Source organism: Phycodurus eques, chromosome 16 (genome assembly GCF_024500275.1).
Source record: "Phycodurus eques isolate BA_2022a chromosome 16, UOR_Pequ_1.1, whole genome shotgun sequence".
Taxonomy (NCBI): Eukaryota; Metazoa; Chordata; class Actinopteri; order Syngnathiformes; family Syngnathidae; genus Phycodurus; species Phycodurus eques.
The window spans coordinates 15,007,511-15,034,436 of record NC_084540.1 but is presented as its reverse complement, the minus strand read 5'-3'; the positions used below and the strand labels follow the sequence as shown (position 1 = coordinate 15,034,436).

The window sequence follows — 26,926 nt, the reverse complement described above, 5'->3', positions numbered from 1 at the left end:
CTGGGAAAGCAGAAAAAGACTGACTTTTTGACTTGAAAAAGACTTTTTCTTTTTGCTACTCAACAGATAAACTTTGGACCAGTGTCCGTTGCCTTTTTTTTTTTTTTTTTTGTTGAAATATCTTGTCAGTAAAAAATAACCTTGAGTTACCCCACGCCCCTTCTTTTTGTTTGTTTTTATGACCCAATGCAAAATAAAGAAGAAAAAAGTGCCTGTTAAAAACAGACTTGTGCAAACACACAGCGATGACAAAACCTGCAGGAATTTGGTAGAAATAATTCAAAATAAAAAAAAAACGACGACACGGAAATGGCACCATAAAAACAATAAGAGAACTAACTCAGGGAGGACATTCCGTTTTTGTTTTAAAATTGCAGATAACTTATGGATCTGGATCACATGGAAGCTTGAAACACTATTTCAGAACAGTAATATCAGATAATACTAACACAAAAAAAAACATCCCAAAACAAGGAGAACACTTTTAGAACAGAAGAAGAACGTGTCAGATTAAAAGTTCTAAAACCCTGAATTTTGTGTTTGCCTTCCTTGTGCGTGGATAAGTGTGGACCTTCCGAGAGTGGGGCAGGGTCAGGTGGGGGGGTCAAAACGGCCACCAAAGTGCAAGGCGTGGACATGTTTTTTTTTTTTGGGCGGGTGGGGATGATGGCGACAGGAGCGTTAGTTGAGTGTGCCGCGACAGTTCTCGGTGCCGCACAGGCATGGAATCTTGTTCTCCTCCAGTGGGAACTTGTAGTCATACGTGATCTCCTCATTGACGGCGATGGCCTGCTTGGAGTAGATGACGATCTTCTTTTGGGACTCGAGTGTGATCACCTTGGCGTAGCAGTTGGGCTGAGAAAGAAGAAAAACAAAATAACAAAAAACGCACAAGGTGAGTGTTACACAGTATGATGCAAAATAGTTCATTTTAAATCCATAAATTGGTAAGTAAATCAAATTTGAGTCTAACAAAAAATAAAACTTCAAACCGATAACATTTAGTGTTATAGTAACACTCCGTTACAAATAAGGTGCTTTTCTGTGGTGATAAGGTAACAGGTCAGCGCGAGACAAATTATGGACAGCTTGTAAATCACGCCTTCTGTTTGTGATTGGTTGTTTTTCCATCAGGCACGGTGGTTTCTTGCAAATCAATTGAGAGCAGGTTTTTTTCACAGACCATTTTACTAATGTACTACTGACATTTCTATTCGTTTTTGAAAACTGCAGACTCCCACTTTCATTCTGTGGTTAAATATCGGGAAAACTTTTTTTTTACCTAGTAATGTATTCATTTCAAATGTTGCACGTTTAATAGAAAAAGCACTTGATCAAATGTTAGAAAATATGAAACGCTAATGTACAACACTTTAAAGTTCAATGGAATGAAACTTGAAAAAAATGCACATTAAAACAAAACATTAACTGCACTGGATTTAATTTTTTTTATCACAAGCTTCATTGTAATATGTTTGATTCTATTTCATGTTTTAAATTTTGCACATTGTATTTGTATTTAATTCAGTGATTCTTCCATGTATCAAAAGAGAGAGCCCGCAGACCACTAGTGGCACTCGTACCACACTTTGAGAATCACTAGTTTAAACTTAATATAGACAATTACAATCACTTTTTGGGAGGTGTTAATTATCACGGGAATTTGCTATTCAAGTTTGGGCCAGGTCCCTAGTCCCCACGAATTGCAGGTGTCCACTGTATACTGTAATAACCTATACAATATGTTCGCTTAAAAAAATTCAATATAATGGGGGCGTGAAGGATGACTGTAGAGTTCATTATTTTAAAATTAATTGAACATCGGTGAGTGAGTGTATCCACTCACAGTGCAGCAGTGGTTGATAAAGCGTGCCAGGTTTCCACACTTGGTGGCATCAATGATGGTGTCGTGGTCAACTCGGAACAAGTAGCTGCTGCCGATGCCCTGCTGGGCGTAGCGCTTCTCACGATTATCCGCCACCATCTGCTCGCATGCGCACACATATTACATTAACGCGGACAGTTGGCAATGGCGCTACATTGACGTGCTTGAACTGGAGATCACCTGTCGTATGTTCTGACCCACATACTCGATGACCATCTCGTCGGCAGCGATGGCCTCCATGGCGAACAGACCCCACTCATGGATCCTGCTGCGTCCGAATCGAAGCTTCTTCTTGCGGAACTGCACCACCACCACAATAAATAAAGAACATATATAACTCCTGTAGAAGCTCACAATTTTACTTTGGAATAATACTGCGATTCCCCTCTACACTGTTGCGGCACAATGTGCTGTGAGAGATCATAAATAATAATCAAATTTCACTTTTTCCCCATTTCATAGCGACAAAGTAGTATTATTTATTAAAGGACAAATAATGTTCTTGTGTAGGCAGTGTAAGAGGGCCCACCTCACCCCCTTTCCACGTTGGTACCTTTTATACAGCCCAGCGACATGTAGAAATATCACATTTACAAACAGTGTAAAAAGCAGCTTCTGATACAACCCAGAAGGCGAAAAAGTGTCAGTGTTGGTGCCTTTTATACAGAAAAGGGACCCCGAAAAAAGCTGGAAAAACACCAGCTTTTCCAGGTGGTGTGAAAGGCGCTAATTGAGGCTGTTGCGTGGATTTAAAATACGTGAAATACTACATATAAACAATAAAACAATATAATGTTATAAAATGAAAAAGTACATACAAATTTAAATATAAAAATGAAAGAGATAAACTAGATAAAAATATAATCAAATTTAACAAAATTATTCAAAAAATTAATGTTTTAATAAATATAAAATAAATCCACCAAAATAATGAAAACCAGTAAAAATAATAATAACTACAATAATAATCTAAAATAAATAAAATATTTATTCTATTATTTAACCAAATATGAGGTGGCATGCATTTTTCTATCCCCATTCATGAAAGTTGTGTGATAATTTTGTGCATGTCCTCAGTAGTACATTGTGCACAGACAAATGTGCAACTTTAGGTTACTGAAGTGACATTTTGAAGATGTCATGTGGTTTGAGGGTGTGTGGAAACTGAGCCCGTTGCAGAGTGTGTGGTTATCGGCATGCATGTTTGTCAGCGGTACCTTGAGCTGGTTGAGCTTGAGCAGGTCAGAGTCCATGACGGCCGGTGTGCCAATGACCGTGAGGAGGCGCCGCTGCTCTGAACGTCGCTCCGACAGCAAGCGGTTGGTGCCCTGAAGACAAAAACAAACAAACATAAATATCTTCTAGAGGAGGACTTGTGACGTTATCAGGCGGCCTTGAGGTGGAGGAAAGCCCAACAACCTTGACCTCAATCCAAGGAGTTCAGTGAACTTGATGTGAAATAACTGGCAAAGCAGATAAGACGGGAGAGAGAACTCTTTGTTTTACCATCAAATTTTTGTCCACACGTTCAAGACTTTTCTTCCCTGACAGTGAAATTCCTCAAGATGGTTTTAAAATTCAGTGAACCCAGACATATTCATGACTCAGAATGCGCGACTTCGCCAAATAGTGGATTTTTTTTTTTTTTTGGGTGGGGAGACTATCCTGTTACTTCGTGCTCAGGCCAAAGCCATCGCATATAAAAATATTGCTTTAACGCCATGTTGTGGCTAAGGACGTATGATGAAGCGAAGGGAAGAGTTTCATTTATTCAGGCCGTTGTCTTAAAAAAAAAATAAAGTGATTTGCTGCCATCTTGTGGCATTTATGTGAAATTCAAAACCATTTTCGATGGTCAATTCTCAGATTTTCGCTATTCGTGGAAGTCAGTTGTTTTCACCCTTTTTACTTTAAACCCCCCCCCCCAAAAAAGTTTTTTTTTACTTTTTGTTGTTTTCAAAAGACATAAAAGAAATAAAAACAATAATAGAACAAACAACTAATATTTAGTCCACATTGACATCAATATGCTTCTTGGTTATAAGGTTTGACGCTAAGCCCCCCCAATATGGGCCACACTTTCATTGTACAGTACAAAATCAGGCTTCAGTTTAAACAGAAAACCCATTTTGACTAATTTTCAAAGATATCTGTTTTACATCTCAGTTTATTAGTGACTCTACATAAAGTTTATATTGTAAACAATGTCAATCAGTTATTTATAGTAGGTTTGTCTTTTTTTAAGCAATTTTCTGATGACAGCCTTGTTGCTTGTGACTCACAGTAATCAAAAGAAACATTGATCTCCCTTTGCAAATTTAAGTTCTTAAAATTCGTTGAGATTCAAGATTTAAAAATTAAAGAATTTAAAAACTGCCTCCATCACACTATATGCTTTTTTGTGTCATTTTTGTTTTGCAGGTATACGTCAGGTTTTTCGACTGCAAAATGAAAAAAAGTATCGTGTGCCGGCCTAGCGTGCGCTGTGGTGCAGTGTGTGAAGGGGCCCAAACTTACCGAGCTATCGACGTTCTCTACCTCCCGTATGACCTGCTCGGGTAGGTCCAAGTCCAGGTAGACGTCCTTCTCCTTACGGCTGATGGCGTAGTATCCTTCGCTCCTGGCGCAGCCAGTCACGTGCTCGCGCAGCTGCCCGTCCACGTTCCTTTTCTTCCGTCGAGGGTTGGGCAAGTTAGTCAGTGCGGCTCAGCGTCAAGGTCAATATGTAACACTAGCAACATGAGTGTAACAGGGATTGGCAACGTACAACCCGTGGTCTAACAGTAAGCTCGATAGACGGTGTGAGAAGGATATCAGTGTGCTGCACCCAGTGGGTGTCATTGAGCCAGTCAGAGTTGTGGTCATCCTGGAGCAGCTTCTCGTACGTGGTCTTCAGCAGCATCAGGTCCTCGCCGTCAAGGCCCGAATTCCAGATGTCATATAGGATAGTCATCTGCTCGAACTCGCTGCGGTTCTCGTACTTTATCGCCGGAGGCTCGGCGGACGGCAGGGGTTTGTTGGACGTCACACCGGCCTCCTGGAGGAAGAGGCGCTCGCTCTTCCTCACGTCCTCCACCACCACTGCAGACTCGCCCTCCGAGTCGGTGCTTGTCAGCTCGCCAGACTCCAGCTCCTCTACATCCACATCCTCTTCTGCGTCGGAGTCCTGCACATACCAAGGCAATGTCACCACGGTTCTGGTTCTAGTACTTCTCCAACATGGTTGTGGATGCTAGCACCTTTTTGACGTGATTGCTGGTGTTGTCGAGATTAAATAAATAAATAAAAGTGTGGAGACGTTTGCGGTATAGGTCTGCTGTATGGAATGACTTTGCATTACGATCAAGCCAATAAAAATTTTGACAAAAGTGCGTTCCACTATTAGTAAGTACAGTAAAAGTTGTGAGTAGATTCGTGTGAATATAATTTTCACACTAGTGAATGTGTTTATTGAGGTTTCTCTATTAAAATGTCATCTGTTGCGTCGGCACTGTGATAAAGCTTTCTGCACTATGTTTTAAAAATTTAGACCACAGCATATGAAACATAACCTTTAATCTAATGACAATTGTCAATTGCTCAGAGTCAGTGCTTCTAAATAAAATAAACACGACTGATTTAATTAAAGAAGAGGACACAGGAGGAATGCAGACTTTGTTCAAATAACTTTTTTTGAAGGGCGGCAACATTTTTATGTATTATTCCCTGATTTCTGAATCTTTTTCATTCTCCATTAGCTCATTAGGTACACATTTAATTATATTCGACCAACAGAAAACAGTCTTGGCTTTTGCTTAATTTTGTTCTCTTAAGAACCGTAGGAGTTACAAGGCTGTCATCAAAGTGCACATAGTTTGTTCAGAAATAAAGTTCAGTTAAATTGAGTTTGAAACTTTAAAACAATTCAGTGCAAAAAATTCAGTCATAATCTCAGTTGTTCATTTAACTTTTATAGGGTGTAAATACTGTTTTTAGGGATATGATTTGTAGGGGGCAAAAATTGTGAAAAAAACTTTTACCACTCCAATATATGCTGCGACTGGAGCAAGATTGTATGACTTGACTTGCTTAAACCAACGAATGACCAACTAATTAATGACTTAACTCGTTTTGCTTGAAATTTCGTGGTGGCTCTACTTGACTTTGATTCCCCGCCCCCAAACGTTCTTGATTTTTTTTTTAACCCCACAGTGACTTGGGATTTGCTTGAGACTTGAACGGTTATGATTTGAGACTTGCTTGTGAGTCACACATCTGTGACTTACTCCCACCACTACCTAATTCTACTTTGTCTCTTCATTGTACTTTGTCTCGCCTACTATATGTACTTCTTTTACGTAGTGTCCCCTGGTCTTCAGACTGAGATCCCACATCACTGAAATGACCTGTGTTACAGGCTACATTATAAGTAAAATGTGCAGCAAGACTGTTAGAAAAACATGCAGTTGGATGTTAAAATGTCAATAATGATGAGTCGTTAATCTAAAACGTGATATACAGTAATTGAGTGGAAAAGTAATTTTTTTCCAATATTTGATTAAAATAAACAATTATCACAATTGCAAGACCGGTACTCAGTATCAGCGTACTCCCATGTTAGTACCTGTACCGAGTCTGAAAAAACTGGTATTAGTGCATCTCCACTATTAGTTGAATGATTCCTAACTGGTCGCTAACGGCCCAGACTGACCATACATCTAGTTCCAGTAAATTCTTTGTAGCGATAGCTACTTGCCAGCTGTGAATGCTCTGTTAAATCACATGTGCCACACTGAACATATACTTGATTCTTGTACTCATTTGATGTGATTGTGGGTACTTTTAGCAGCATGTTTACTAACTAGCAAGTACTTGTCTGATTAAAACGCATGGTCCACAATGACCAAATGTTGTTCCAGTACTTTTTGGACACGATTGGGTGTACTTTTAGCAGTGCAATCCAGTATTTTTTGACATGTACACTTTTGGTTTCCCTTTTTATGAATGCAGTCATTTTGCATAATTGATGTGCTGGACTGGTTCCTTTAAGAGTAAAAGCACACACCTCTAGTTTGCGTTTCTTTTGTTTCATGGCTGGCGTCTCCTTCTGTATCTTTGTTGGAAGAACCTCCAGATTTTCCTTGTCTTTACTTCTCCTATTTTTACTCTTCTCAAGCTCTATCGCTTTGCCCACCAGTGGCTTCTTGGCCGGAAGATGTGTAGAGGTGGCCTGGCTCGACTCCTCAGACAGCAATCCCAAGTACTCTCCCGAATCACCTCTTGGGGGAAGCGCCTCGCCAATGACCTCCTCGGGCGCCTCTAGCACCCCAGACATAGCATTGAGGTCGGCTGGGAGCAGGACAGAGGACTCCTGCTTGGAGGAGGTCTTCTTCAGGGCCGGTGGTGCTGAGAGGATGGGGGGTCTGCAGTAGTTGTGCTCCATGAAGACCACCAAGCTCTCTGGGCTCATGACACGGAGCAGAGCCTCCTCGGAGAAGAAGCCAGCCTCCATCTTCTGCTCCTCGGCCTCGTCCGACGTCTCAGTCTCTTCAGAGTCTCCAGCGTCGGGTTCCATCTTCAGGGCCACATCGGCCAGCACCGACAAGTCAGCGGTGGAGGCTGATGCCAACTGGAGCAGGCTGGATGCTCCGAGCTGCTCCCGGAGCCTCAGCCTCTGCTCCTTCTCATCCTCGTCTTCTTCTCGGAGGGAAGTAGGAATGGTGGTGGTCCGGGACTTTCCTCTGGGTCGTTTGCTGAGGAGAGACACAGGGGGTGCCTCCTCAAAGGCAATCCTGCACATGGATGCATGGTCCAGTGGGAGGTTCTGCACAGTGCGGCACACCATGACAGCGGAGGCAGAGGATTTGAGAGAGTCTTTGAATGAGCCCCGTTTCCCGGCAGCTTTGGTGGGAGTAATTTGAGGGGAGACCCTTTTGGACTCCTCCGAATCCGGAGACCGTCCACACGGCGGCACAATAAGAGCATTGCCCTCCCCCGGTTTCGATGCGAAGGGGAGAAGCTGGATCCCGTGAGCGGTACGCGGGACAGTAGCCGTGCGAGTGTCCAAGGGTCTGGTGGGCAAGTGGGGGGGAGCCTCGCCCGGTGTTTGCAAGGAAGGCGACGACAGCGACGGTGGCAAAGATGATGACAGAGCTTTGCTGTCCTCTTCGGTGGAGAAGGAGACTGTCTTTCTGCGCTTTTTGAGAGGGGGGACAGGGGCCACGGGGGACGGAGGACGTGGGTACGGAGGGGACGGGGGCCGCTTGGAGAGGAGTCCCGCTTGGCTGTCTTTGGCTCTACCTGGAAGACATAAAAAAATTTGGGTTGCCTGGAGTGGAAAACGTCAGCTTTGCTCAGCTGTTAATATTTTATAAATTGGACTAATTGAAATTACTCTAAATTGCCCGAAGGCATGACTGTGAGTGCGAATGGTTGTTTGTTTCTATGTGCCCTGCGATTGGCTGTGCGATCAGGGTGTACCCCGCCTCCTGCCCGATGACAGCTCGGATGGGCTCCAGCACGCCCGCGACCCTCGTGAGGAGAAGCAGCTCAGAAAATGGATGGATGGATAAAATAAGCCTCCACCCACTCGAGGTTTCCCACGCATTGACTTGACACTGACCTGATCTGCCATTTTAAAGCAACAGCTGGGCTCGTTTCAAAGCTAAAGGGGAATAAAAGCCAAGCAGAGCTGCACTGTTGTTGGATGTACAGTGTTATCTAAAGTCAGATTCAGATTTTGTGTATAAGTGTGCTTGCTGCAAGACACCTGGAAATTGTTTTAATATGTTGGAAAGTTGCTGCTTTAAAGCATCAGTATGTAATATATTGCACTTTAAATTCACGTGGTTACTGATGGCACATAGGCTGCTTTAATTAAGAAGTGTTGCCACGTTGTCCCTGCATCACCAACTTCAGTAGTTTATTATCAGTGAGCCAGCCATGAATTTAAGCACTAGTGTTGGCACTAATCTAAACGTAAAACGCTAAAAACATTTATCCACAGTGGGTCTCAATAAAACCCACAACATAGAAAAATATAATCCTTATCAACATCAATCTTAGTTAACATTAGACTTTACACCGATTTTATCGGGCTGATCGGTATCGACCGATATTTAGCATTTTATGTTGTCTTTGTCGCGTGTCTTTTGACATTGTACTGTAAATATCTGACGGCCAGCAAAGTTATTAAAAAAAACAAAAAAACACGTCTGAGACAGGCGTAATGTTATCTGGTAATTCTGATTCTTAGTGGAGCGCGCCGACGTTAGTATAAGGACAAAATGGGGAAAAACGTGTGTTGGTGGTCACCGGTGCTCAGGACAGGAGAGGACGTTCGTTTAAGGCTTGCTTGAGGTATGATCACATACTTTTAATACGATACCGCTCACAAGCAGGCAATAAAATGTTTTGTAGCCTAGCAAGCTACTGCTAGCACGAACGGTTGGACCTAAACATGCCGCCGTTCTGTCGAATCATGCTCTAAAGTTTCGGTGTGGGTGAAGTAATTTAATTCAAAATAAAGGAATTTAATTACAGGAAGTTAGCACCCATTATTTCTGTCATGTAATGTCGGTTTGATCTGACTGATTTGAATACACGATCTGACTAGAGCAGTGATTTCCAACCTTTATGGAGCCAAGGAACATATTTTACAATTGAAAAATCTCACAGCACACCAACAAACAAAATGTCACAAAAAGTGGATACATTAATTACTGTATTTACTTCCTGCCATTCTTATAGAATACCATTCATTTGTTCTGTCTGTCACTATGCCTCACTGGCATAAATAGAGGAACAAAGATACATTATTTATTTTAAATATATTTTTTTGAGCAATTAACTACACAAGTACATACAGTAAATGAACAGGTCATTTAAATAGACACATTCCTCCATCTTGTGATCAGATCGGTGATCGGTTATCGTTTTTTTAAACTCGGTGATCGGCTCCAAAAATCCTGAACGTGTAAAGCCTAGTTAACATCAATCTGTTATTGGCTTTAACAGAATGTTCAGCAGCTGACTTTGTTGACTAAAGAGGACTTACCAATTTTGAGCTCTGCCTTTGTTAATATCTTCCCCCTGATAAAAGTACAAAAGCAAAATGTCATCAGAAGTGTTTTCAGGGCACACAAAACAGGTGTGTATTTATTTATTCTTATGAGCAACGGAACATACCGGCCATCTTTTTCCACCGTGCTGTCCATGGTGGACTCATCCATGGTGTCCAGTCCGTCACTGTCGGGCCTTTCCCCTTCCTCCTCTTCGTCCTCGGAGGAGGACGAGGACAAGGACCCTGAAGAGGAAGAGCCCTCAGAGGACGAGGAGAGGCTCTCGTCATCACTGTCAGCGCTAAGGGCGTCGTCTGAAAAATAAGTAATACAGTTTTTTGACTGTGGGTTATTCCGAGTCATTTTGTTCATTTCTGTTGTGCAAGGCGGCGTTTGTCACAAATAACTGGCGAGAGGAGCCACAAATGAAACATGGCCCTGTGTGACTGAGCGTGCATTGGACCTTTTGGACTCTGTGGATTTTTTTCCAGTTGTCCTGCTTATTTCAATTGGGCAAAATGGAGGTTAATACAAATAACTAGTCAGAGGTGCAGTCAAATGTGCAGGTCCCTGTACGTGACATGGATGTAATTGACTGTGGATTATTTCTAGTCATTCTGTTCATTTCTAATCTGCAAGGTAGCGGTTATCATTAGTAACTAGCGAGAGGAGCGACAGCACGAATCATGAAATTAAACATGCCCATGTGTGACGGAGTGTGCCATAGATTTTTATTTTATTTTATTCTGTCGATTATTTCTAGTGTTTCTGTTCATTTCTATTGTGCAAGGTGGAGGTTAATCCAAATAACTAGTCGGAGTAGCCATCGCATTAATCATAACATTGCATGGTTTAAAAAAGCGTTATTTACCATCAGACTTGTCACTCGCCTCCACTTCCCCATCATCCTAGAAAAGAAAGTTAAATGTAGCCATCGGAAATGTGAGCTGAAATGCTACCCTCTAGCTAGCAACACAGATAGCACAACATCAAACCTTTTCAGAGGAGGAACCGTCCGACGTCTCCTCTCCCTCACTGTCCAGCTCCCAAGGTTTTCGACTCCTGGGCTTCTTTTTCCTTCTCTTGTTGTCCCGTCCCGCTCGGCCAGTATCCGGCATTCTCCCGTCAGCTGCTGAGAACCAGAAACGAGAGTTAAGCGGATTGTTTCTGACATGACATGACATGAGCTCGGCAAACCTTCGTCGTCCTCATCAGGCGGCGTTGACGGTCGCGGCCTTTTCATGTCTCCTTCCATGAGTTCCTGAGGCTCTTTCCTCTTCACCTGCACATTTTTTTTTTTTAAAGTGTTTGTGTCAATTGTTACACTCTCTGACAGCGAAGCATTAGTTACCTTGAAGGATGGTAGCCTGAGTGCTCCCCGCAGGGAGAAGCCCTCCACACCGCCGCTCTTGGCCCAATCCACCAGAGACATGAAGGGCTCGCGAGGACGGTTCACTTTCTCCTCTTTTTTCTCCTCATCACGCAAGGCCGACATTGTCTGGAATGGCTGAAGGAAAGATGATAAAACGTGAAAAAAAAATACAAATTAATTTTCTATTGTGCATGGAGACAGCTGACAGGAGCTATTGTATTAAGTGTGTGTGTGAACAAGCGTTCCAGGGACTCTGGATTACAGGTACAGCTCAATAAATTAGAATATATTCACAAATTGGAATATATTTATTCTAATTAATAATTACAATATATTTATTCAAATTTATTGAGCTGTACCTGCAGTCCACCGTCCCTGGAACACTTGTTCACAAACACTCTGAATTAGAATATATAACTCTTAACACTATAACGCTAAATAAAAATATATTCAAATTAGAATACATTTATTCCAATTTATTGAGATTACATACCTAAATAAATTGTGCAAAAGAAGCCTTCAGATGAATATAGAAGTGATTTATTAACTGGAAAATGCAATAGGGACGTAGCCTGAAGCCTCACACAGTTCCACTACAAATGTAATTATATGATGCTAGGTTGCAAGAACATGTCCGCATGTATGCCATGGAATTTTGACTGTGGTTTATTTCTCGTTGTTTGGTATATTTCTATTGTGCAAGGTAGCGGTTATGATGAATAATCGCCTTAATTATAGTACAAATGCAAAAAAGTGACAAAAAATTTAAATTTATAATTCCTTACCTTAGCTTTGGTCTCCTTCCTGTCCCACCACTCGTCAAAGGTGGCGAAGGCGATGTTCTCCACCATCTTGCGGTTCAGGTCCCTCTGCATTATGTTCTTCATTTCCTGGATGAGCGTGGCCAGCGCCATCTGCACGGTGGTTTCGTGAGGATTCTCGGGGAGCAGGGATATCTCCTCGGCGGAGGTCTGGTACTCACCACCCTCACCAGGTGGCATGGTGCCGTAGGTGGGCGGCGGCATGTAGGAGGGATAGTGCGCAGCTAAGATGTGCGGTGGCCATGCAGTGTGTGGAGGGGGGAGGTGCGAAGGAGGCGGCATCTGGTTGCCGTGCGGGTCAGTGTAAGGGTAGGGAGGCATGTGGGGGGGCATATAGCGGTGATCCTGCTCGTAGTGTGCGGCTGCCCCGCTCCCTTCTTGTTCCATGTAAGGGTGGTGCGGGGGCGGCAGTGATTGCAGGTGGTAGGAGGAATAGTCCCCGGTGGCGGCCTCGCCCGGGCCTGTCGTGCCATTCGACGATGCCATGCGCAGCTGGTGCAGGCGACTGAGCATGTGCGTCTGCATTTGGAAGGACATGGGCGCCCCACCAGTGTATTGGTTCATTAGCTCCATTGAGCTGGCATAGTCATACATGTGGTGAGGCATGGGCGGAGGATACTCAGTGTGCAGCTCCATGAGGGGCGGCGGCGGAATCCCAGGAGGCGGGGGCGGCTGCAGGGAGTATCCCGGCGGGGGCGGCAGGTGGGGCGGGTAGGAGGGGATAGGCGGTTGCACGGAGGTGCCAAAGTGCTGTGCCGACTCAGAGATGGGCGGGTGCGACGACGACGAGGGGTCCGCCGCCTGTGATGGCATGACCGCCTGGGTGGATGACGGCGAGGAGCAGGAGGTGATGGAGGACTGGTGGGTGGTAACCGTCGTGATGGACACCTCGCCCTCCTCCTCATCAGAGATCTCCATGTCTTCCCCGGAGGAATGAGGGGAGGACTGAAAGGAAACAGGGATGTTTAATACTGGAATAGTTTTAATCGGTTGAGAAATTTAGAAAGATTGTCCCCATTAATTCAGGAATTTAAAAAAGGAAAATTATTTGAATGAATTAAATGAGGAATTTCGGAATGTGAACAAATGTTTCTAAGATGTCCTGAATGAGTTGTTTGATTTTTTTGAATTGGTCAAGAAATGTGGAAGGATTAGGTCGAGGTGTAAAATGTCTCCATAATTTAGGAATTTTGTCAGGGAGCTGTCACCTTATCGTGGTGGAGGGGTTTGTGTGTCCCAATGATCCTAGGAGCTAAGTTGTCTGGGGATTTATGCCCCTGGCAGGGTCACCCATGGCAAACAGGTGCTAGGTGAGGGACCAGACAAAGCACAGCTCCAAAAACCCCTATGATGACAAAACAATTCAGGAAGATGTTTTCCCTTGCTCGGAGGCAGGTCACCGGGGCCCCTCTCTGGAGCTAGGCCTGGAGGTGGGACTCTGAGGAGAGCGCCTGGTGGCTGGGCCTGCACCCATGGGGCACAGCCCGAAAGGGTAACGTGGGTCCCCCTTCCCATAGGCTCACCACCTGTGGGAGGGGCCATAGGGGTCAACGATCCGATCCCCGGCTAAAGAAGCTGGCTCTAGGGATGTGGAATGCCACCTCTCTGGCAGGGAAGGAGCCCGAGCTGGTGTGTGAGGTCGAGAAGTTCCAACTAGATATAGTTGGGCTCGCCTCCACACACAGCTTGGGCTCTGGTACCAGTCCTTTTGAGAGGGGTTGCACTCTCTTCCACTCTGGAGTTGCCCACGGTGAGAGGCGCCGAGCAGGTGTGGGTATACTTATTGCCCCCCCAACTCGGCGCCTGTACGTTGGGGTTCACCCTGGTGGACGAGAGGGTAGCCTCCCTCCGCCTTCGAGTGGGCGACGGGTTCTGAATGTTGTTTGTGCCTATGCACCAAACAGCAGTTCAGAGTACCCAGCCTTTTTGGAGTCCTTGGAAGGGGTGTTGGAGAGCGCTCCCGCTGGAGATTCCATCGTTCTGCTGGGGGACTTCAATGCTCACGTGGGCAATGACAGTGATAGCTGGAAGGGCGTGATTGGGAGGAACAGCCCCCCGATCAGAACCTGATTGTCCATAACGAACACCATGTTCAAGCATAAGGGTGTCCACACATGCACTTGGCACCAGGACACCAGAGTTCGCAGTTGGATGATCGACTTTGTGGTCGTGTCATCGGACTCGCGGCCGCATGTCTTGGACACTCGGGTGAAGAGAGGGTCGGAGCTGTCAACTGATCAACACCTGGTGGTGAGTTGGCTCCAATGGTGGGGGAAGATGCCGGTCCGACCTGGCAGGCCCAAATGCATTGTGAGGGTCTGCTGGGAACGTCTGGCAGAATCCCATCAGAAGGAGTTTCAACTGCCACCTGCGGCAGAACTTCACCCACGTCTCAGGGGAGCCGGGGGACAGTGAGTCCGAGTGGACCATGTTCTGCGCCTCTATTGCAGAGTCGGTCGAACGGAGCTGTGGCCGTAAGGTAGCCGGTGCCTGTCGTGGCGACAATCCCCAAACCCTCGACAGGGTCCTCGAGGGTGTGTGGGAGTTCGCCCAACCAGTCTATATTTGTTTTGTGCACTTGGAGAAGGCGTTCGACCATGTCCCTCGGGGAGTTCTGTGGGGGGGTGCTTCGGAAATATGGGGTAGCAAACCCCCTGATACGGGCTGTTCGGTCCCCGTACGACCGGTGTCAGTGCTTGGTCCGCATTGCCGGCAGTAAGTCAGACTCGTTTCCGATGAGGGTTGGACTCCGCCAAGGCTGCCCTTTGTCACCAATTCTGTTCATAACTTTTATGGACAGAATTTCTAGGCGCAGCCGATGCGTAGAGGGGTCCGGTTTGGTGGCCTCAGAATTGCATCTCTGCTTTTTGCAGATAATGTGGTTCTGTTCGCTTCATCAAGCTGTGATCTCAAACTCTTACTGGAGCGGTTCGCAGCAGAATGTGAAGCGGCTGGGATGAGAATCAGCACCTCCAAATCTAAGACCATGGTCTTTAGTCGGAAAAGGGTGGCATGCCCTCTTCGGGTCGGGGATGAGATCCTGCCCCAAGTGGACGAGTTCAAGTATCTTGGGGTCTTGTTCACGAGTGAGGGAAGAATGGAACGGGAGATCGACAGGCGGATCAGTGCAGCGTCTGCAGTGATGCGGACTTTGTATCGGTCCTTTGTGGTGAAGAAGGAGCTAAGCCGAAAGGCGAAGCTCTCCATTTACCGCTCGACCTTCGTTCCTACCCTCACCTATGGTCACGAGCTGTGGGTCGTGACCGAAAGAACAAGATCCCTGATAAAAGCGGCTGAAATGAGTGTCCTCCGCAGGGTGTCCGGGCTCTTCCTTAGAGATAGGGTGAGAAGCTTGGTCATCCGGGAGGATCTCAGAGTAGAGCCGCTGCTCCTCCATAGAGATGAGCCAGATGAGGTGGCTGGGACATCTGATTCGGATACCTCTCGTACGCCTCCCTGGTGAGGTGTTCCAGGCACGTCCCACCGGGAGGAGACCCGGGGGACGATCTAGGACACGCTGGAGAGACTATGTCTCTTGGCTGGCCTGGGAACGCCTCGGGATCCCATCGGAAGAGCTGGATGAAGTGGCTGTGGAGAGGGAAGTCTGGGCGTCCCTGCTAAAGCTACTGCCCCCGCGACCCGACCTTGGATAAGCGGTAGAAAATGGATGGATGGATGTCAGGGAAAATGAGAATTTGGGCAATGTGCAAAATACTTTCCTAAATTTCCCAGGTGAACTGAACAGTTTAAAGTTGAAAAGGTTTTAATAATAGTTAAGTGAGCAGAAAAAAATAGGTAAAGATGAATTAAATCTTCAAAATGTCTCCATGCATTCCAACGGAAACCCCATTGGAATTAATTTTTTTAATGGACAATGTGGAACTATGGGAAAAGTGCCAATTTCGGGGAAAATAATCAACTTCCTGCACATCCTGAAAGCCTTCAACACTGTGACGTTGGAACAGTCTAAATTGGTTGAGAAATGTCGACATTTTGGAAAGACAAAAAAGAGGCGGAATAATCACAGTCTTTGTGTGAATGCTTTTCAGCACACTGCATGAGAGCAGCCACAGACAAAGAGTGGCTTTTTTAGCATTAACACAATTAATGATACTTTGCTTAACATCTTTTAAGGAGAACGCTCCTAACCTAAATCCTGTGTCAGTCCTGTGATTGACAGGTGAAATCCCCGCCCTGTGAAAGTGAATAAAATAACTGCAATCGAAGACGGCTAAATGACAAGCGATTACCTGACTCTGTCCGTTGTAAGGTGGCGTGTGTGCTCCTGTCCTGCTGCGTGCGTCAGTACTCTGGTCCTGTGTCGACTCCTCCGGGGCCACGTCCGTCCCAGTGGGGCCGATCGGCGGCAAGGGCTCTTCCGGGGGCGGCACATGAGGTGAGTACGTGGAAGATGACGGCGTGGAAGCCGGCGGCTTGTCGGGACTCTTCCGAACGTCGGCGACCTTACCTCGTTTCCTGAGGCAGTCTCGGTCACGATCCCCTTTGCCCCTCTCCTTGTCCCTGCCATTGCCTGCCTGGTTGGCGCCCGTGAGCTCGACCGTGTCAGTACCAGGTCGCCCTCTTTTCGTCCCGCCTTCTGACCGTGTACCCCTCTGCTTCTCCACCTCATCTTCCTCATCGGAAGCAAGGAAGGAGAACTTGGCCTTCTGCTCCTTGAGGAGCATCTCAATGCGCGAGTCCAGGCTGCTGCTATGGTAGGCGAATGGTAAGCTTTCATTGGTAGAGTCCGGCTCCGGGGAGGCAGAACCACGTCGGCGGCCTGATGGTGAGGTACCGGATGTGGGAGGCTGCTGGGGGAGGGAGGTGGAGGAAGGTGAAGTGGCTAAGGAGGCGATGGAGGAATGGGAGGGGGACAAAGGTGGTGGTGTCTTTGGCGGGACCGGTGGCGTGCTGGGACGGCGTTTGGGCTTGGTCCACTGCTCCTCTCTGGTAGGACTATCCTGGTTGAAATCAAGTGTGCCCAGCGTTTCGGCCACAGCTGCAGCAATAACGGATGCCGGTGGCAGGGGCGGTGGCGGTGGGGGAAGGGGTGGCGGAAGGGCACCCACTGAGGGTGCAGGGCCCCTCTCCGGGAGGCTCGTGCCCCCCAGACGAGCGGACGCATCCAATCCCTGAGGAGGGGTTGGGGTGGGATCTTTGGAGGAAGAATACGCAGAGTAGGACGAGGGTGGTGGGGACATACTGTTGGAGGAAGAGCGGTACGAGTTGGAATTGTATCTGGGGTCGGAGTTGCCAGAGTAGTCTCCATCCCGCTCCCGGTCCCTGTCGCGGTCGTGGCTGCTCTTCCTGCGGCTGCTGTGGTGGTTGTGCGAGTGGTGGTGGTTGCGGTGCCGCTGATGCCCGTGGTCGCCTGAGCGTGAGCCCACGCGTTCACGCCGGTAGCCCCGCTCTTCCCGGCGCTCCGAGTGATGATGCGAATGATGGGAATGATACTTCAAGGAGGAGGAGTTGGCGTCCTGCTGGTGATGGTAAGACGCCCGCCTGGAGATGCCGCCCACCGCCCCATAACGCCCTCCCGAGTCTCTGTCCCGCTCAGTCATGAGAGGCTGTTCATACTGGGACCCTAAAGGCAGCGGGTGCATGGCAGAGTGGTGCGCCATGTGGGGGCCGGGTCCTCCCGCATTAGGGTACGGTGGGTAGCAAGGCGGCTCGTTGGGACGGTACGAGGCGGCAGGGAGGTACCCGGGACGACCTCGGTGGTACAACGAAGGTTCGTGGACGTCCTCGGAGTAGCGGGACACTTTGAATCCGCCACCTACTGTGGACGAAACCGCAGAGGAGGAGGAGGAGGAAGGCAGCATGTCCTGAGGGGGGTAACCGCTTCCCAAAGTGCCTGAGTTGTAGCCACTGTGCCTGCCAGTGAGAAAAGTAAGACTTTAAATTTTAGCGGCACACCTCCTGAGTTACCACACCTCCTCACTCCTTAAAAAAAGTCAGAACATAGCCTGTCTATACTCTTTTATTAAATGTATCATAATTATACCAGACTACCATCATTATTTTAATCTCATAAACCCAATTGTGGGGGCTTGCACACCCCGAGGAGTTTGAGAGTCTCTGCAATGTATGATTCTGTTGTTGTTGTTTTGTTTTGTTTTCACAAAGATGCTAACACGCTGATGCTCGTAGTTTAGCCGGAGCAGAAAAATAGACAGAATTCTAGGTATTCCCCAAACACTCTCACGCAGAGGAACGAATTACCCTCTCCCCAGAAAAATGCTTTTTTTTTTTTAGCCACACACCACCTTTCACCATCCCAACAGAGTTTGGTGCACCCCCCTCTGCCCAGCATATATCGTCACAAACCATTAGGTCAAAACAAAAGAGCAACCAGGCATGAAAATGTTGGGACACTTGCTCATTTTTTCCTCTCCTGGTCTGCCGCACCCCTCCATTTTGCTAGCTTTCTTCACTCTTATTCAGCTTTAATTTTTTTAAATTCTTTGTACTGAGTAACTGTTCATATTCAACCTTTTAATTTCATGGAAACACAATCTTTTCTCACTTTTTTTTTAGTAATAGTAATGTACAATAAAAATAGTAATGATTATACCAGACTGCCATTATTACTACTTTTAACGTGATGCATCCTCGGTAGTGCATGCAACGAAGTTTAGGAATCCCTGTGCTAAAGTGTTATCTTTTTCTTTTTCCAAGATAACTCTGTTAACAAGCTAGGACTGCTAGTTGAGCCAACAACCCACCTGGCACCGGAATAGCCGGACTCCTGAGAGAACGGCGTCCCGGATCTGGAGCTGTATGGCGTCCCGCTCTGCGAGGACGCTGAGGACCCCGAAGTGTAAGGGCCCGTCACGGAGGAGGAGGATGGGGGCGTGTCCAGGCGCTGCTCACCGAAACCGGTATCCGCAGAGCCAGGGGTGATGTTTCCGGACTTGAGGGCTTGCTGGACACCCGCCGCCAACACAGCCAGCTCACTGGAGAGACGCCGCCGGATATCCGCAGCCTGCACGCAGAGGAATGAAGTGTTGGCGTTTGGAAGTGAAATAAAATATATATTCTATTTATCACAGTTACCACATCAGGCTGTGGCTGTGTGGGGGTCTGCGGTGTGAGGCAGTCCACTAAGGCCTTGCCCCCCAGGGGTACCGTTTGGGGCGTGTAGGAACCATTCACAATCAGGTCGTAATACTTCTGCCTTTGCTGGCCTGTAGAACAAAAAATATGATTTTTTTTTTTTCCTCCCCCAGTTACTTGGCCCAAATGCACAGTCATGGGAAAACAATTAGGCTACCCTTGTTTCTTTGATTTCTTATTATTTTTAATGCCTGGTACCACTAAAAGGTATATTACCTGAATACAATCAACGCGACAAAAATGCAGCTGATTCCACAATATGTTAATTATTAGGACTGTATCTCAATACAGCTAAGTTGGGTCTTGTGGACTACAAGATTTCCATCTCTGTTGTCAACTGGGTAACCAAAATACTCCCCTTCTGCTGAAATAAATGAGATTGGCCTATCCATGTTTCTTCTTCTACTCCGGTCCGCTTCATGTAGTTCAGGGGTGGCCAACCAGTCAGAGGCTAAGATTTCCTTTCAGAAATTCTTTGGTAAGGGCGAGGGAGCCAGGGGCCCAGGACAGTTGTGCCAGTTTTCGCCTCAGTGTGACACCCCTGGGCACACATGAACTTCCACTCTCTCTTTCATTTACAGAGACCGATTAATCCGCCGGCCGATTTAATCTGTCAATTTTAGCCCTTTTCAAAATAATCATAATCGGCTAGATTTTTGCCAATTTTCGTGCCCCCACTCTTTTTTTATTTTTTATTTTTTAATTTTAAATATACGTTAGCTCATTACATCCATCCATCCATCCATTTTCTGAGCCGCTTCTCCTCACTAGGGTCGCGGGCGTGCTGGAGCCTATCCCAGCTGTCATCGGGCAGGAGGCGGGGTACACCCTGAACTGGTTGCCAGCCAATCGCAGGGCACATAGAAACAAACAACCAGTACTCACATTCACAACAACCAGTACTCACATTCACACCTATGGGCAATTTAGAGTCTCCAATTAATGCATGTTTTTGGGATGTGGGAGGAAACCGGAGTGCCCGGAGAAAACCCACGCAGGCACGGGGAGAACATGCAAATTCCGCACAGGCGGGGCTGGGGATTGAACCAGGGTCCTCAGAACTGTGAGTTTGACGCTCTAACCAGTCGGCCACCGTGCCGCCTAACTCATTACAACACGAGAAAAAGATGATGACATTCATGGATGTCCATTTTATTCTTAGCCCAGTCTATAAAACAGTACCGGTACATGCTGAATGGTGTCTTAAGTAGGGCAGAATGATGCCAACTACTTAGAGATGTGACATCATGTCATTCAATCCTCAGTCTTCTCAGTAAAATGAGTGGGCCAAGCAGTGCTTTCCGACAGTTAAGTTTATAAGTTACAACGACCTTGTGAAAATACCAACGACCAAACAAGTCTCCCGTTTAAGTTTAACACTCTCTGCCATGTGTCATGACGACGCGTGCTTCATGGCATCGGTCATGCTTTTCGTTCAATTTGCATTGTTAACGTCGTGCTAACTAGCCTAGCTTAAGTTACACTCCATGCCTGTTTTTGTTAGCAATAACGTCACTGTAGCAGAAATAACGTACGTTATTTTCACAGTTAAAAACCCTTCATCACTCCATTAATTGCAAAGGCGAATTTAAATAGGAGGCATTGGAAGGGTTTGTTTTTATTTTTTTTCACTTACAATAAGAGCACCCAAAGATTTATTTATTTTTTTCACTTTTTTGTGCAGGGCAGACAGGGGGTGCGCCAACAGTCCCCCCGGCTCACCTTTGATGTCCAGCTGCGCGTGGATAATGTTGCCCATGACTGAGGTGTTGTGTAGCTGCTTGACTGTGTCCTTGGCACCGCGTGTGCTGGTGAACAGCACCCGGGCCAGGCCTAAGTGCTTCCTGGTTTTGGGGTGGAACAGGATTTCCATCTCCTCCACCTCGCCAAACTTGGCACACATCTCGGCCAAGAAGGGCTCCTTGATGTTGTCGTTGAGCCGGGCGAAAGTTACCTCTTTTAGGGGGATCGGACCCACGTAGAACTCGTCCAGCTGTGCAGCGGGGAGAAAACCCATAGGGGGGAGACGCATCGGATTGAGCGATGGTTTGAGATGCGTGGAAGTTTCTCACCTTAAACTTTGGCACTGGCAGGACCATCTCTGTATACCTGGACCATAATCTGCGGGGTCTCGGGTCCCGCAGTTCACCCACAGGTGGGAATCCAGAGTCCTGGTAACATTGAGTACACATTAGGCATTGGAGTGCACTATATTTAAAACCAGCCACACACAGAGCAACACAGATGAACTAGACGGAACTGGACAATCACGGTACAGTCGGCAATTGACCCTTGCAGACCTACTAACAATCCCAAACTTGCTGGCGTCCTTAGCGGGAAACAACATTTAACATTATTTTATTCAACCACAAAAAAAATTCATTGCAAATTTCCATGAAATATCGTGATATAATTTAGAGACTATATCGCCCACCCCTACTTAAAGCACATCTTGACAACAAAGGTGGAGAAGCTGCCAGAACTGCTTATTTTAAATTGTGTGGCTTATATCAGCTCTGAGCTGGCTAAAAAACAGTGTGTCCACATTGAAGAGTCATCTTCCCTGCTTACCTAGCTGCTTGGTAACTACTTGGGGAATGCTAGGCGCTAAACTACCTTGCACTGCAGTGGCTACGAGCTTTAGCTGGATAGCTAGCTTGGTAAAACACTGTCCTTACACGGTACAGAGCAATTCCTCCAGGTCACTATTCCTCGCCTCCATGTCAGCTAATAAACCGCACTTTTGACAACTATGGTCATATCTAAAGGAAGATGATAAGCTAAGCATGCGACACAACGAGCAAGAAGAGAACGGAAGAGGAAGAAGCCATGCTAACCGCTAAGATAACGTGAAAGTAGACTAGCGAAACACCAGAAAAGGTGCTTAGGTGGTACAGTAGACTTATAGTGCTAGGTGATCTGGCCCAAGAATATCATCACAATAAAAATTTTTATAACGTCTGATCTCGATTACAATCACGATTTTTAAAATCATTTTCTTTAAACTTTTTCAAATAGCCGGGTTTAAAGCATCTGTACTGAAAACTAAAGAAATTAAAGGTGTTCAACATTTTATTAACGCCTTTTGTTAACAACACTCCTCATAGTCAATATTTAAAACAGTAACCCCCACATGATATCAGTATACTAAGCAAATAAGGCAAATATAGAAAAATGAAAAGAACAATTTTCACTGAACAATGCAAAAATTTAGAATAGTATAACAACAGTGCACTCGTTTGAAGTCCTGAATATTTTTGGAGGTACAAGATACAAAATAAACAAACTGCCCCCTCAGAGATAATGAAGACACTGGATTTGTAAACATTATCATTCTCCAGTTATGATGCCACATACCGTGCCACTTTCAAATGTGCAGCATCTTTATTAACAATGCAGATTAATTAGTTTTGCCATTTTACAAACCACCGAATAATGACACGATGGACTGATTGGTTGCTTTGGTCTGGTGGCCTCACCGCTAGCAGTGGCTAACTTCTAATGCTACTTGTACTGGTAGCAGTGAGTGACCGCCTGGACTGACTGCGCTTACATTTTTTATGCTTTCCACTAAATCACTTGGGTGCTACTTCTTTAAATGAATAAACACAGTGTTGCCAATTTTTTAGCGAGCCAACATACCTTGCACATCGGCTAGTTAATAGCACTACTCCACATCACTTTGGAGACACCGGCACACAATCGACTGCGACCAAAATGGTTGCATATATGACCCCTTTTCCAGTGTGTGCGAGTACAAATTTGATGTGGTAGCATATTCACGAGTGCATGTTTTAATGCTTCCTTTAACACAGTCTCACTATATAAGACATGGTGGTTGAAAGTCACCGTCTTTTTGGTCTTTTGGTGGTTGAAAGCGCACCTTCTCGTTACTATGAACCGCCAACAGACGCACGCGTTCAGCCCCTGCAAGCGGTCCCCTGTGTCGTCGGGCGAGGAGGTGCCGCTGAAAAGGACGCAGATAGTACTGCTTCCCACTCAGATTCATAATGAGATGACATCAACCTGTCCCTCTCAACTTTTTTTTTTTTCTTTTTTTTTTAAATCACCCGGTCTTCCTGAAGTCGGATCTCCAACTCAGCAAGGGAGACAACTCTTACAAGCCCGACATGGAACTCATGCTATCTGCTTCTCACGTGTAAAACTATCTGTATAGTTACATGTTTTGTTGTACGTTTGTAACGCTGAGAAGCGCTGGGAGCACTTTATAAATTCCGACTCACAGTGAAAGTTAGACACAATGTCACCACATCGCGTCATGAGCCAGTCTCACTAACCACACTGTAAAACACGAGGCGTTTGCTCAACTTAACACTGGACTCAGATATTTGTAACTTTATCTCTACTTGGCTAGACAAGTCTTGTGACATGGACTCAACACTAGCTGAATTGAAATACCTTCAAAATATCGGTAGAAATTGTGACATCAATAATATAATGGCCCAGCCATACTTTTAATAGAAGTCTGGCTGAACCACGTAACAGCGGCGAGTAACCAACGATGAACAGCAAATTAGCTGGTAGATTAATAAGTGTCTGTAGAGAAAATAACAACAGCTACACAGTAAGCACACGCATCCAAAACCCAGAAATTAATCAGTACTTCACCGTATACGTCAGTCAGTAGGAGGAGCATATAACGTCAAAAGTGTATATATATATATATATATATATATATATATATATATCTATATGGTCAAAAGTGTGTATATATCCATCCATCCATTTTCTGAGCCGCTTCTCCTTACTAGGGTCGCGGGCATGCTGGAGCCTATCCCAGCTGTCATCGGGCAGGAGGCGGGGTACACCCTGAACTGGTTGCCAGCCAATCGCACGGCACATACAAACAGACAACCATTCGCACTCACATGCACACCTACAGGCAATTTAGAGTCTCCAATTTATGCATGTTTTTGGGATGTGGGAGGAAACCGGAGTGCCCGGAGAAAACCCACGCAGGCACGGGGAGAACATGCAAACTCCACACAGTCGGGGCCTGGGATTGAACCCGGGTCCTCAGAACTGTGAGGCTGACGCTCTAACCAGTCGGCCGCCGTGTGTATATATATTATATTAAATATTTATGTTATTTAAGATCTGCACAATAAATGTTCGCAAAACTACTGTTTTTTGCTGTCTTTTTTAGCTATTAAAATTAGGTAAAGGACAATGTAACACGTTCAGAAATACTTCCATTATAATTTCTACACTTACGTTTATATTGCGATATATACCAATACAGTGAAGGAATCCAATTTATTAATTGAAATTAATTGTAGGTCCATATCGGCCAGCCTTAAATTCCGTCTAGTTCAGTTTGTTTGCAGCAGGTTTGATTAAAACTAGTTAGAGAAACACACACTACGTTGCTCTTCTGTATGACGGGCTTAAAGCCAGCCAGCACAGACGTGTACAGTCAATTAAAATGCGAGGTGGAATCACATGATTATTCTCAAAACAATAGCAAATTGGACAGAAGAAAGAGAGCACAAATTGATGGAATTATGGCATGCTCTGCCATGTTTGTACGACTGTAGTGCCAAGGGGTTCCCAAACAGAAATGAAAAAGCCACAAGCGTCAACATTTGTTTTTTTGTTTTTCTTTGCAGTGAGTTGAGCATCATCGTTAGGCGTGCGAGCAACAGTCCATCTATCCATTTTGTACACTCCTTTTCCTTTTAAGGGTCATGGGGAGCTGAAGCCTATCCCAGCTGACTTTGGGCAAAAGCCAGGCTGACTACACCCTGGCCTGGTCACCAATCAATCACAAGGCACATATAGAAACAGACAACCATTCACACTCACAGTGGCACTAAGCAGCGGCTGAACCCACGCTGCCTGCACCAAATGCCAACTGTAACACTGTAGAACAACACACACTGCGACTGAATTGCATTTGGTCATGTCACTTTGTCTGGGTTTATCATGTGAAATTAAAAAAAATAATAATTTTAAAAAACACTCACAGGCACACTGAAATGCACTCCATCGTATCTGTAGATCTTCTGCGCCACCCGTCTGGTAGCCGGGTCCTGGACCAGTTTGAAGCTCGTCCATTGCAAACTCACAGCTTTTTGTGCGTCTGCGCCGCTGTCTGGATCCATCCTACAGCTGCAAAAACACGTGTGTTGACATGGTGTCTCGGGATTGAAACAAACAAGCATGTCAGTGCACGGCTTTGGACTGGCAATATGAAACTCATGCTGTAAACACAAACAAACCCAAGAACGGACAAGCTTGAACCGTGAATAGTAACTACTTGTGTATCGTAAATAAATACGGCGAAAAGCATAAAAGACGATAGTTGGCTGACGTTCGCCGCTCCGGATAAGACGCTGTCAAAACAACGAGCGAGTTACGTCACAGAGCACTAGTTTAGTTGAGCTAGCTATGCTAACATGCTAACAAGAAGCGACAAAACGCAACCAGGCTGAGCTCTTCACACAAGAGTTTCAAATTAGCAAAACTCGAATCGGGTTCTTATTCGGGTCATACATATGACATTATAGTCGATTCGAGTGGAACACAACAGCGGTAAATTAGTTAGCTTTTTTTTTTTTTTTGCTAATGCTAAGTCAAGTTATCCCGAACGTCGGCTAGCGCTAACTTAGCATAAGCGTCAACTTGGGAAGCCAAACTGCTTATATTAGCCACACTCTGCAATCGATAGCATATTGTAATCAGCAGCCATGTTGTCCAAGACTTTCCGGGACTCTAGGGTTTGGTTTCTACCCGAAAATACAAGACTCCCACCTCCGAGAGTCCTAGAGCCCGCTCATCCGAGAGTAGCAGCCCGCCCGCCGCCAGGCCCGCCCGGGCAACAAGAAAAACAGTCCACCCACCAAAACACAAACGGGACAGCTGCGAGCCCCAGGCTTATGCGAAAGTAGCGGGTGAAAACGACGCTGCTAACATTCCGGTTGATAGTCGATGCAAACGCGAGCCCATGCGGAGCACCGGGGAGTTGTTTTTAGCGTTTAATAGCCCAATATTGTGAAGAGAGCGGCCACCGCGTAACAAACCTGAACGCCTCGCCTGTTCTCCATCTGGGTAGGCGAACACAGCAGGCGAGTTCTGATTCGCACTTTCCACTAAAAAAAAAAAAATAATAAAAAAAATATATATATAAAGACCTAACAGATATGATGCCAACTAAAACCAAAACAACTTTAAGTGACAATATATTGCGATATAAATGACGTGTATATTATTTTGATCGATTTATTTCACATAAACTATAACGTTGAAACGCGATTGAATCTGTGTTTTCAAATAGAACTAGCGGAGCGTCCTCTAGTGGCTATCTGCTGGAATCCAAAGCGCTAAGAAATTAATAACTATTGTATATACCAATTCACACCGCTAAGATTGTAAATGACAAAGTGTTTCTAAGTGTGTAACTTTTTTATATTATTTTGATCAAAATGTTCATGTAGTAAAACATTAGATCGAATCTTCGGTTTTAACTTTACCGACCGTTTGGACTAACGTCCATTCACTGCGCGCACCAATAGTATTTGTACTACGACACTAATAACGTAGCTAATGACAGTATTTTTCTAAATGAATGACTATTTTGATTCTGTTTTTTATGGGGTAAATTATGACATTGAAAAATACGATTGAATCAGCGGTTTTATATCTCAGCGGGTGCACCAAAATATTGCCCTAA

General features: G+C 45.6%; 1 protein-coding gene across 1 annotated transcript; it reads right to left on the bottom strand.

Moving 5' to 3' along the window:
• Positions 1-82: 82 nt before the first annotated feature.
• Positions 83-26,086, bottom strand: setd1a (SET domain containing 1A, histone lysine methyltransferase). Its single transcript, XM_061700341.1, has 20 exons — positions 25,221-26,086; positions 21,306-21,404; positions 20,956-21,226; positions 19,174-19,304; positions 18,843-19,102; positions 16,368-17,991; positions 12,082-13,062; positions 11,276-11,431; positions 11,122-11,206; positions 10,920-11,056; positions 10,796-10,832; positions 10,052-10,238; positions 9,921-9,955; positions 6,930-8,164; positions 4,700-5,051; positions 4,403-4,584; positions 3,103-3,213; positions 2,066-2,185; positions 1,847-1,984; positions 83-855 (listed from the first exon to the last, which is right to left on the bottom strand). Exons 1-20 carry the CDS (start codon positions 25,416-25,418, stop codon positions 682-684), a joined length of 6,513 nt encoding a protein of 2,170 aa, XP_061556325.1. The 5' UTR covers positions 25,419-26,086; the 3' UTR covers positions 83-681.
• Between the last annotated feature and the right edge of the window lie 840 nt (positions 26,087-26,926).

Coding starts and splice junctions, on each gene's coding strand:
- setd1a (XM_061700341.1), bottom strand. CDS start 25,418: ATGCTTGTTTGTTTCAATCCCGAGACACCATGTCAACACACGTGTTTT. Junction 19,103..19,173: donor CACAGCCACAGCCTGATGTG/GTAACTGTGATA, acceptor CTCTGCGTGCAG/GCTGCGGATATCCGGCGGCG. Junction 856..1,846: donor TTATCAACCACTGCTGCACT/GTGAGTGGATAC, acceptor CTTCTTTCTCAG/CCCAACTGCTACGCCAAGGT.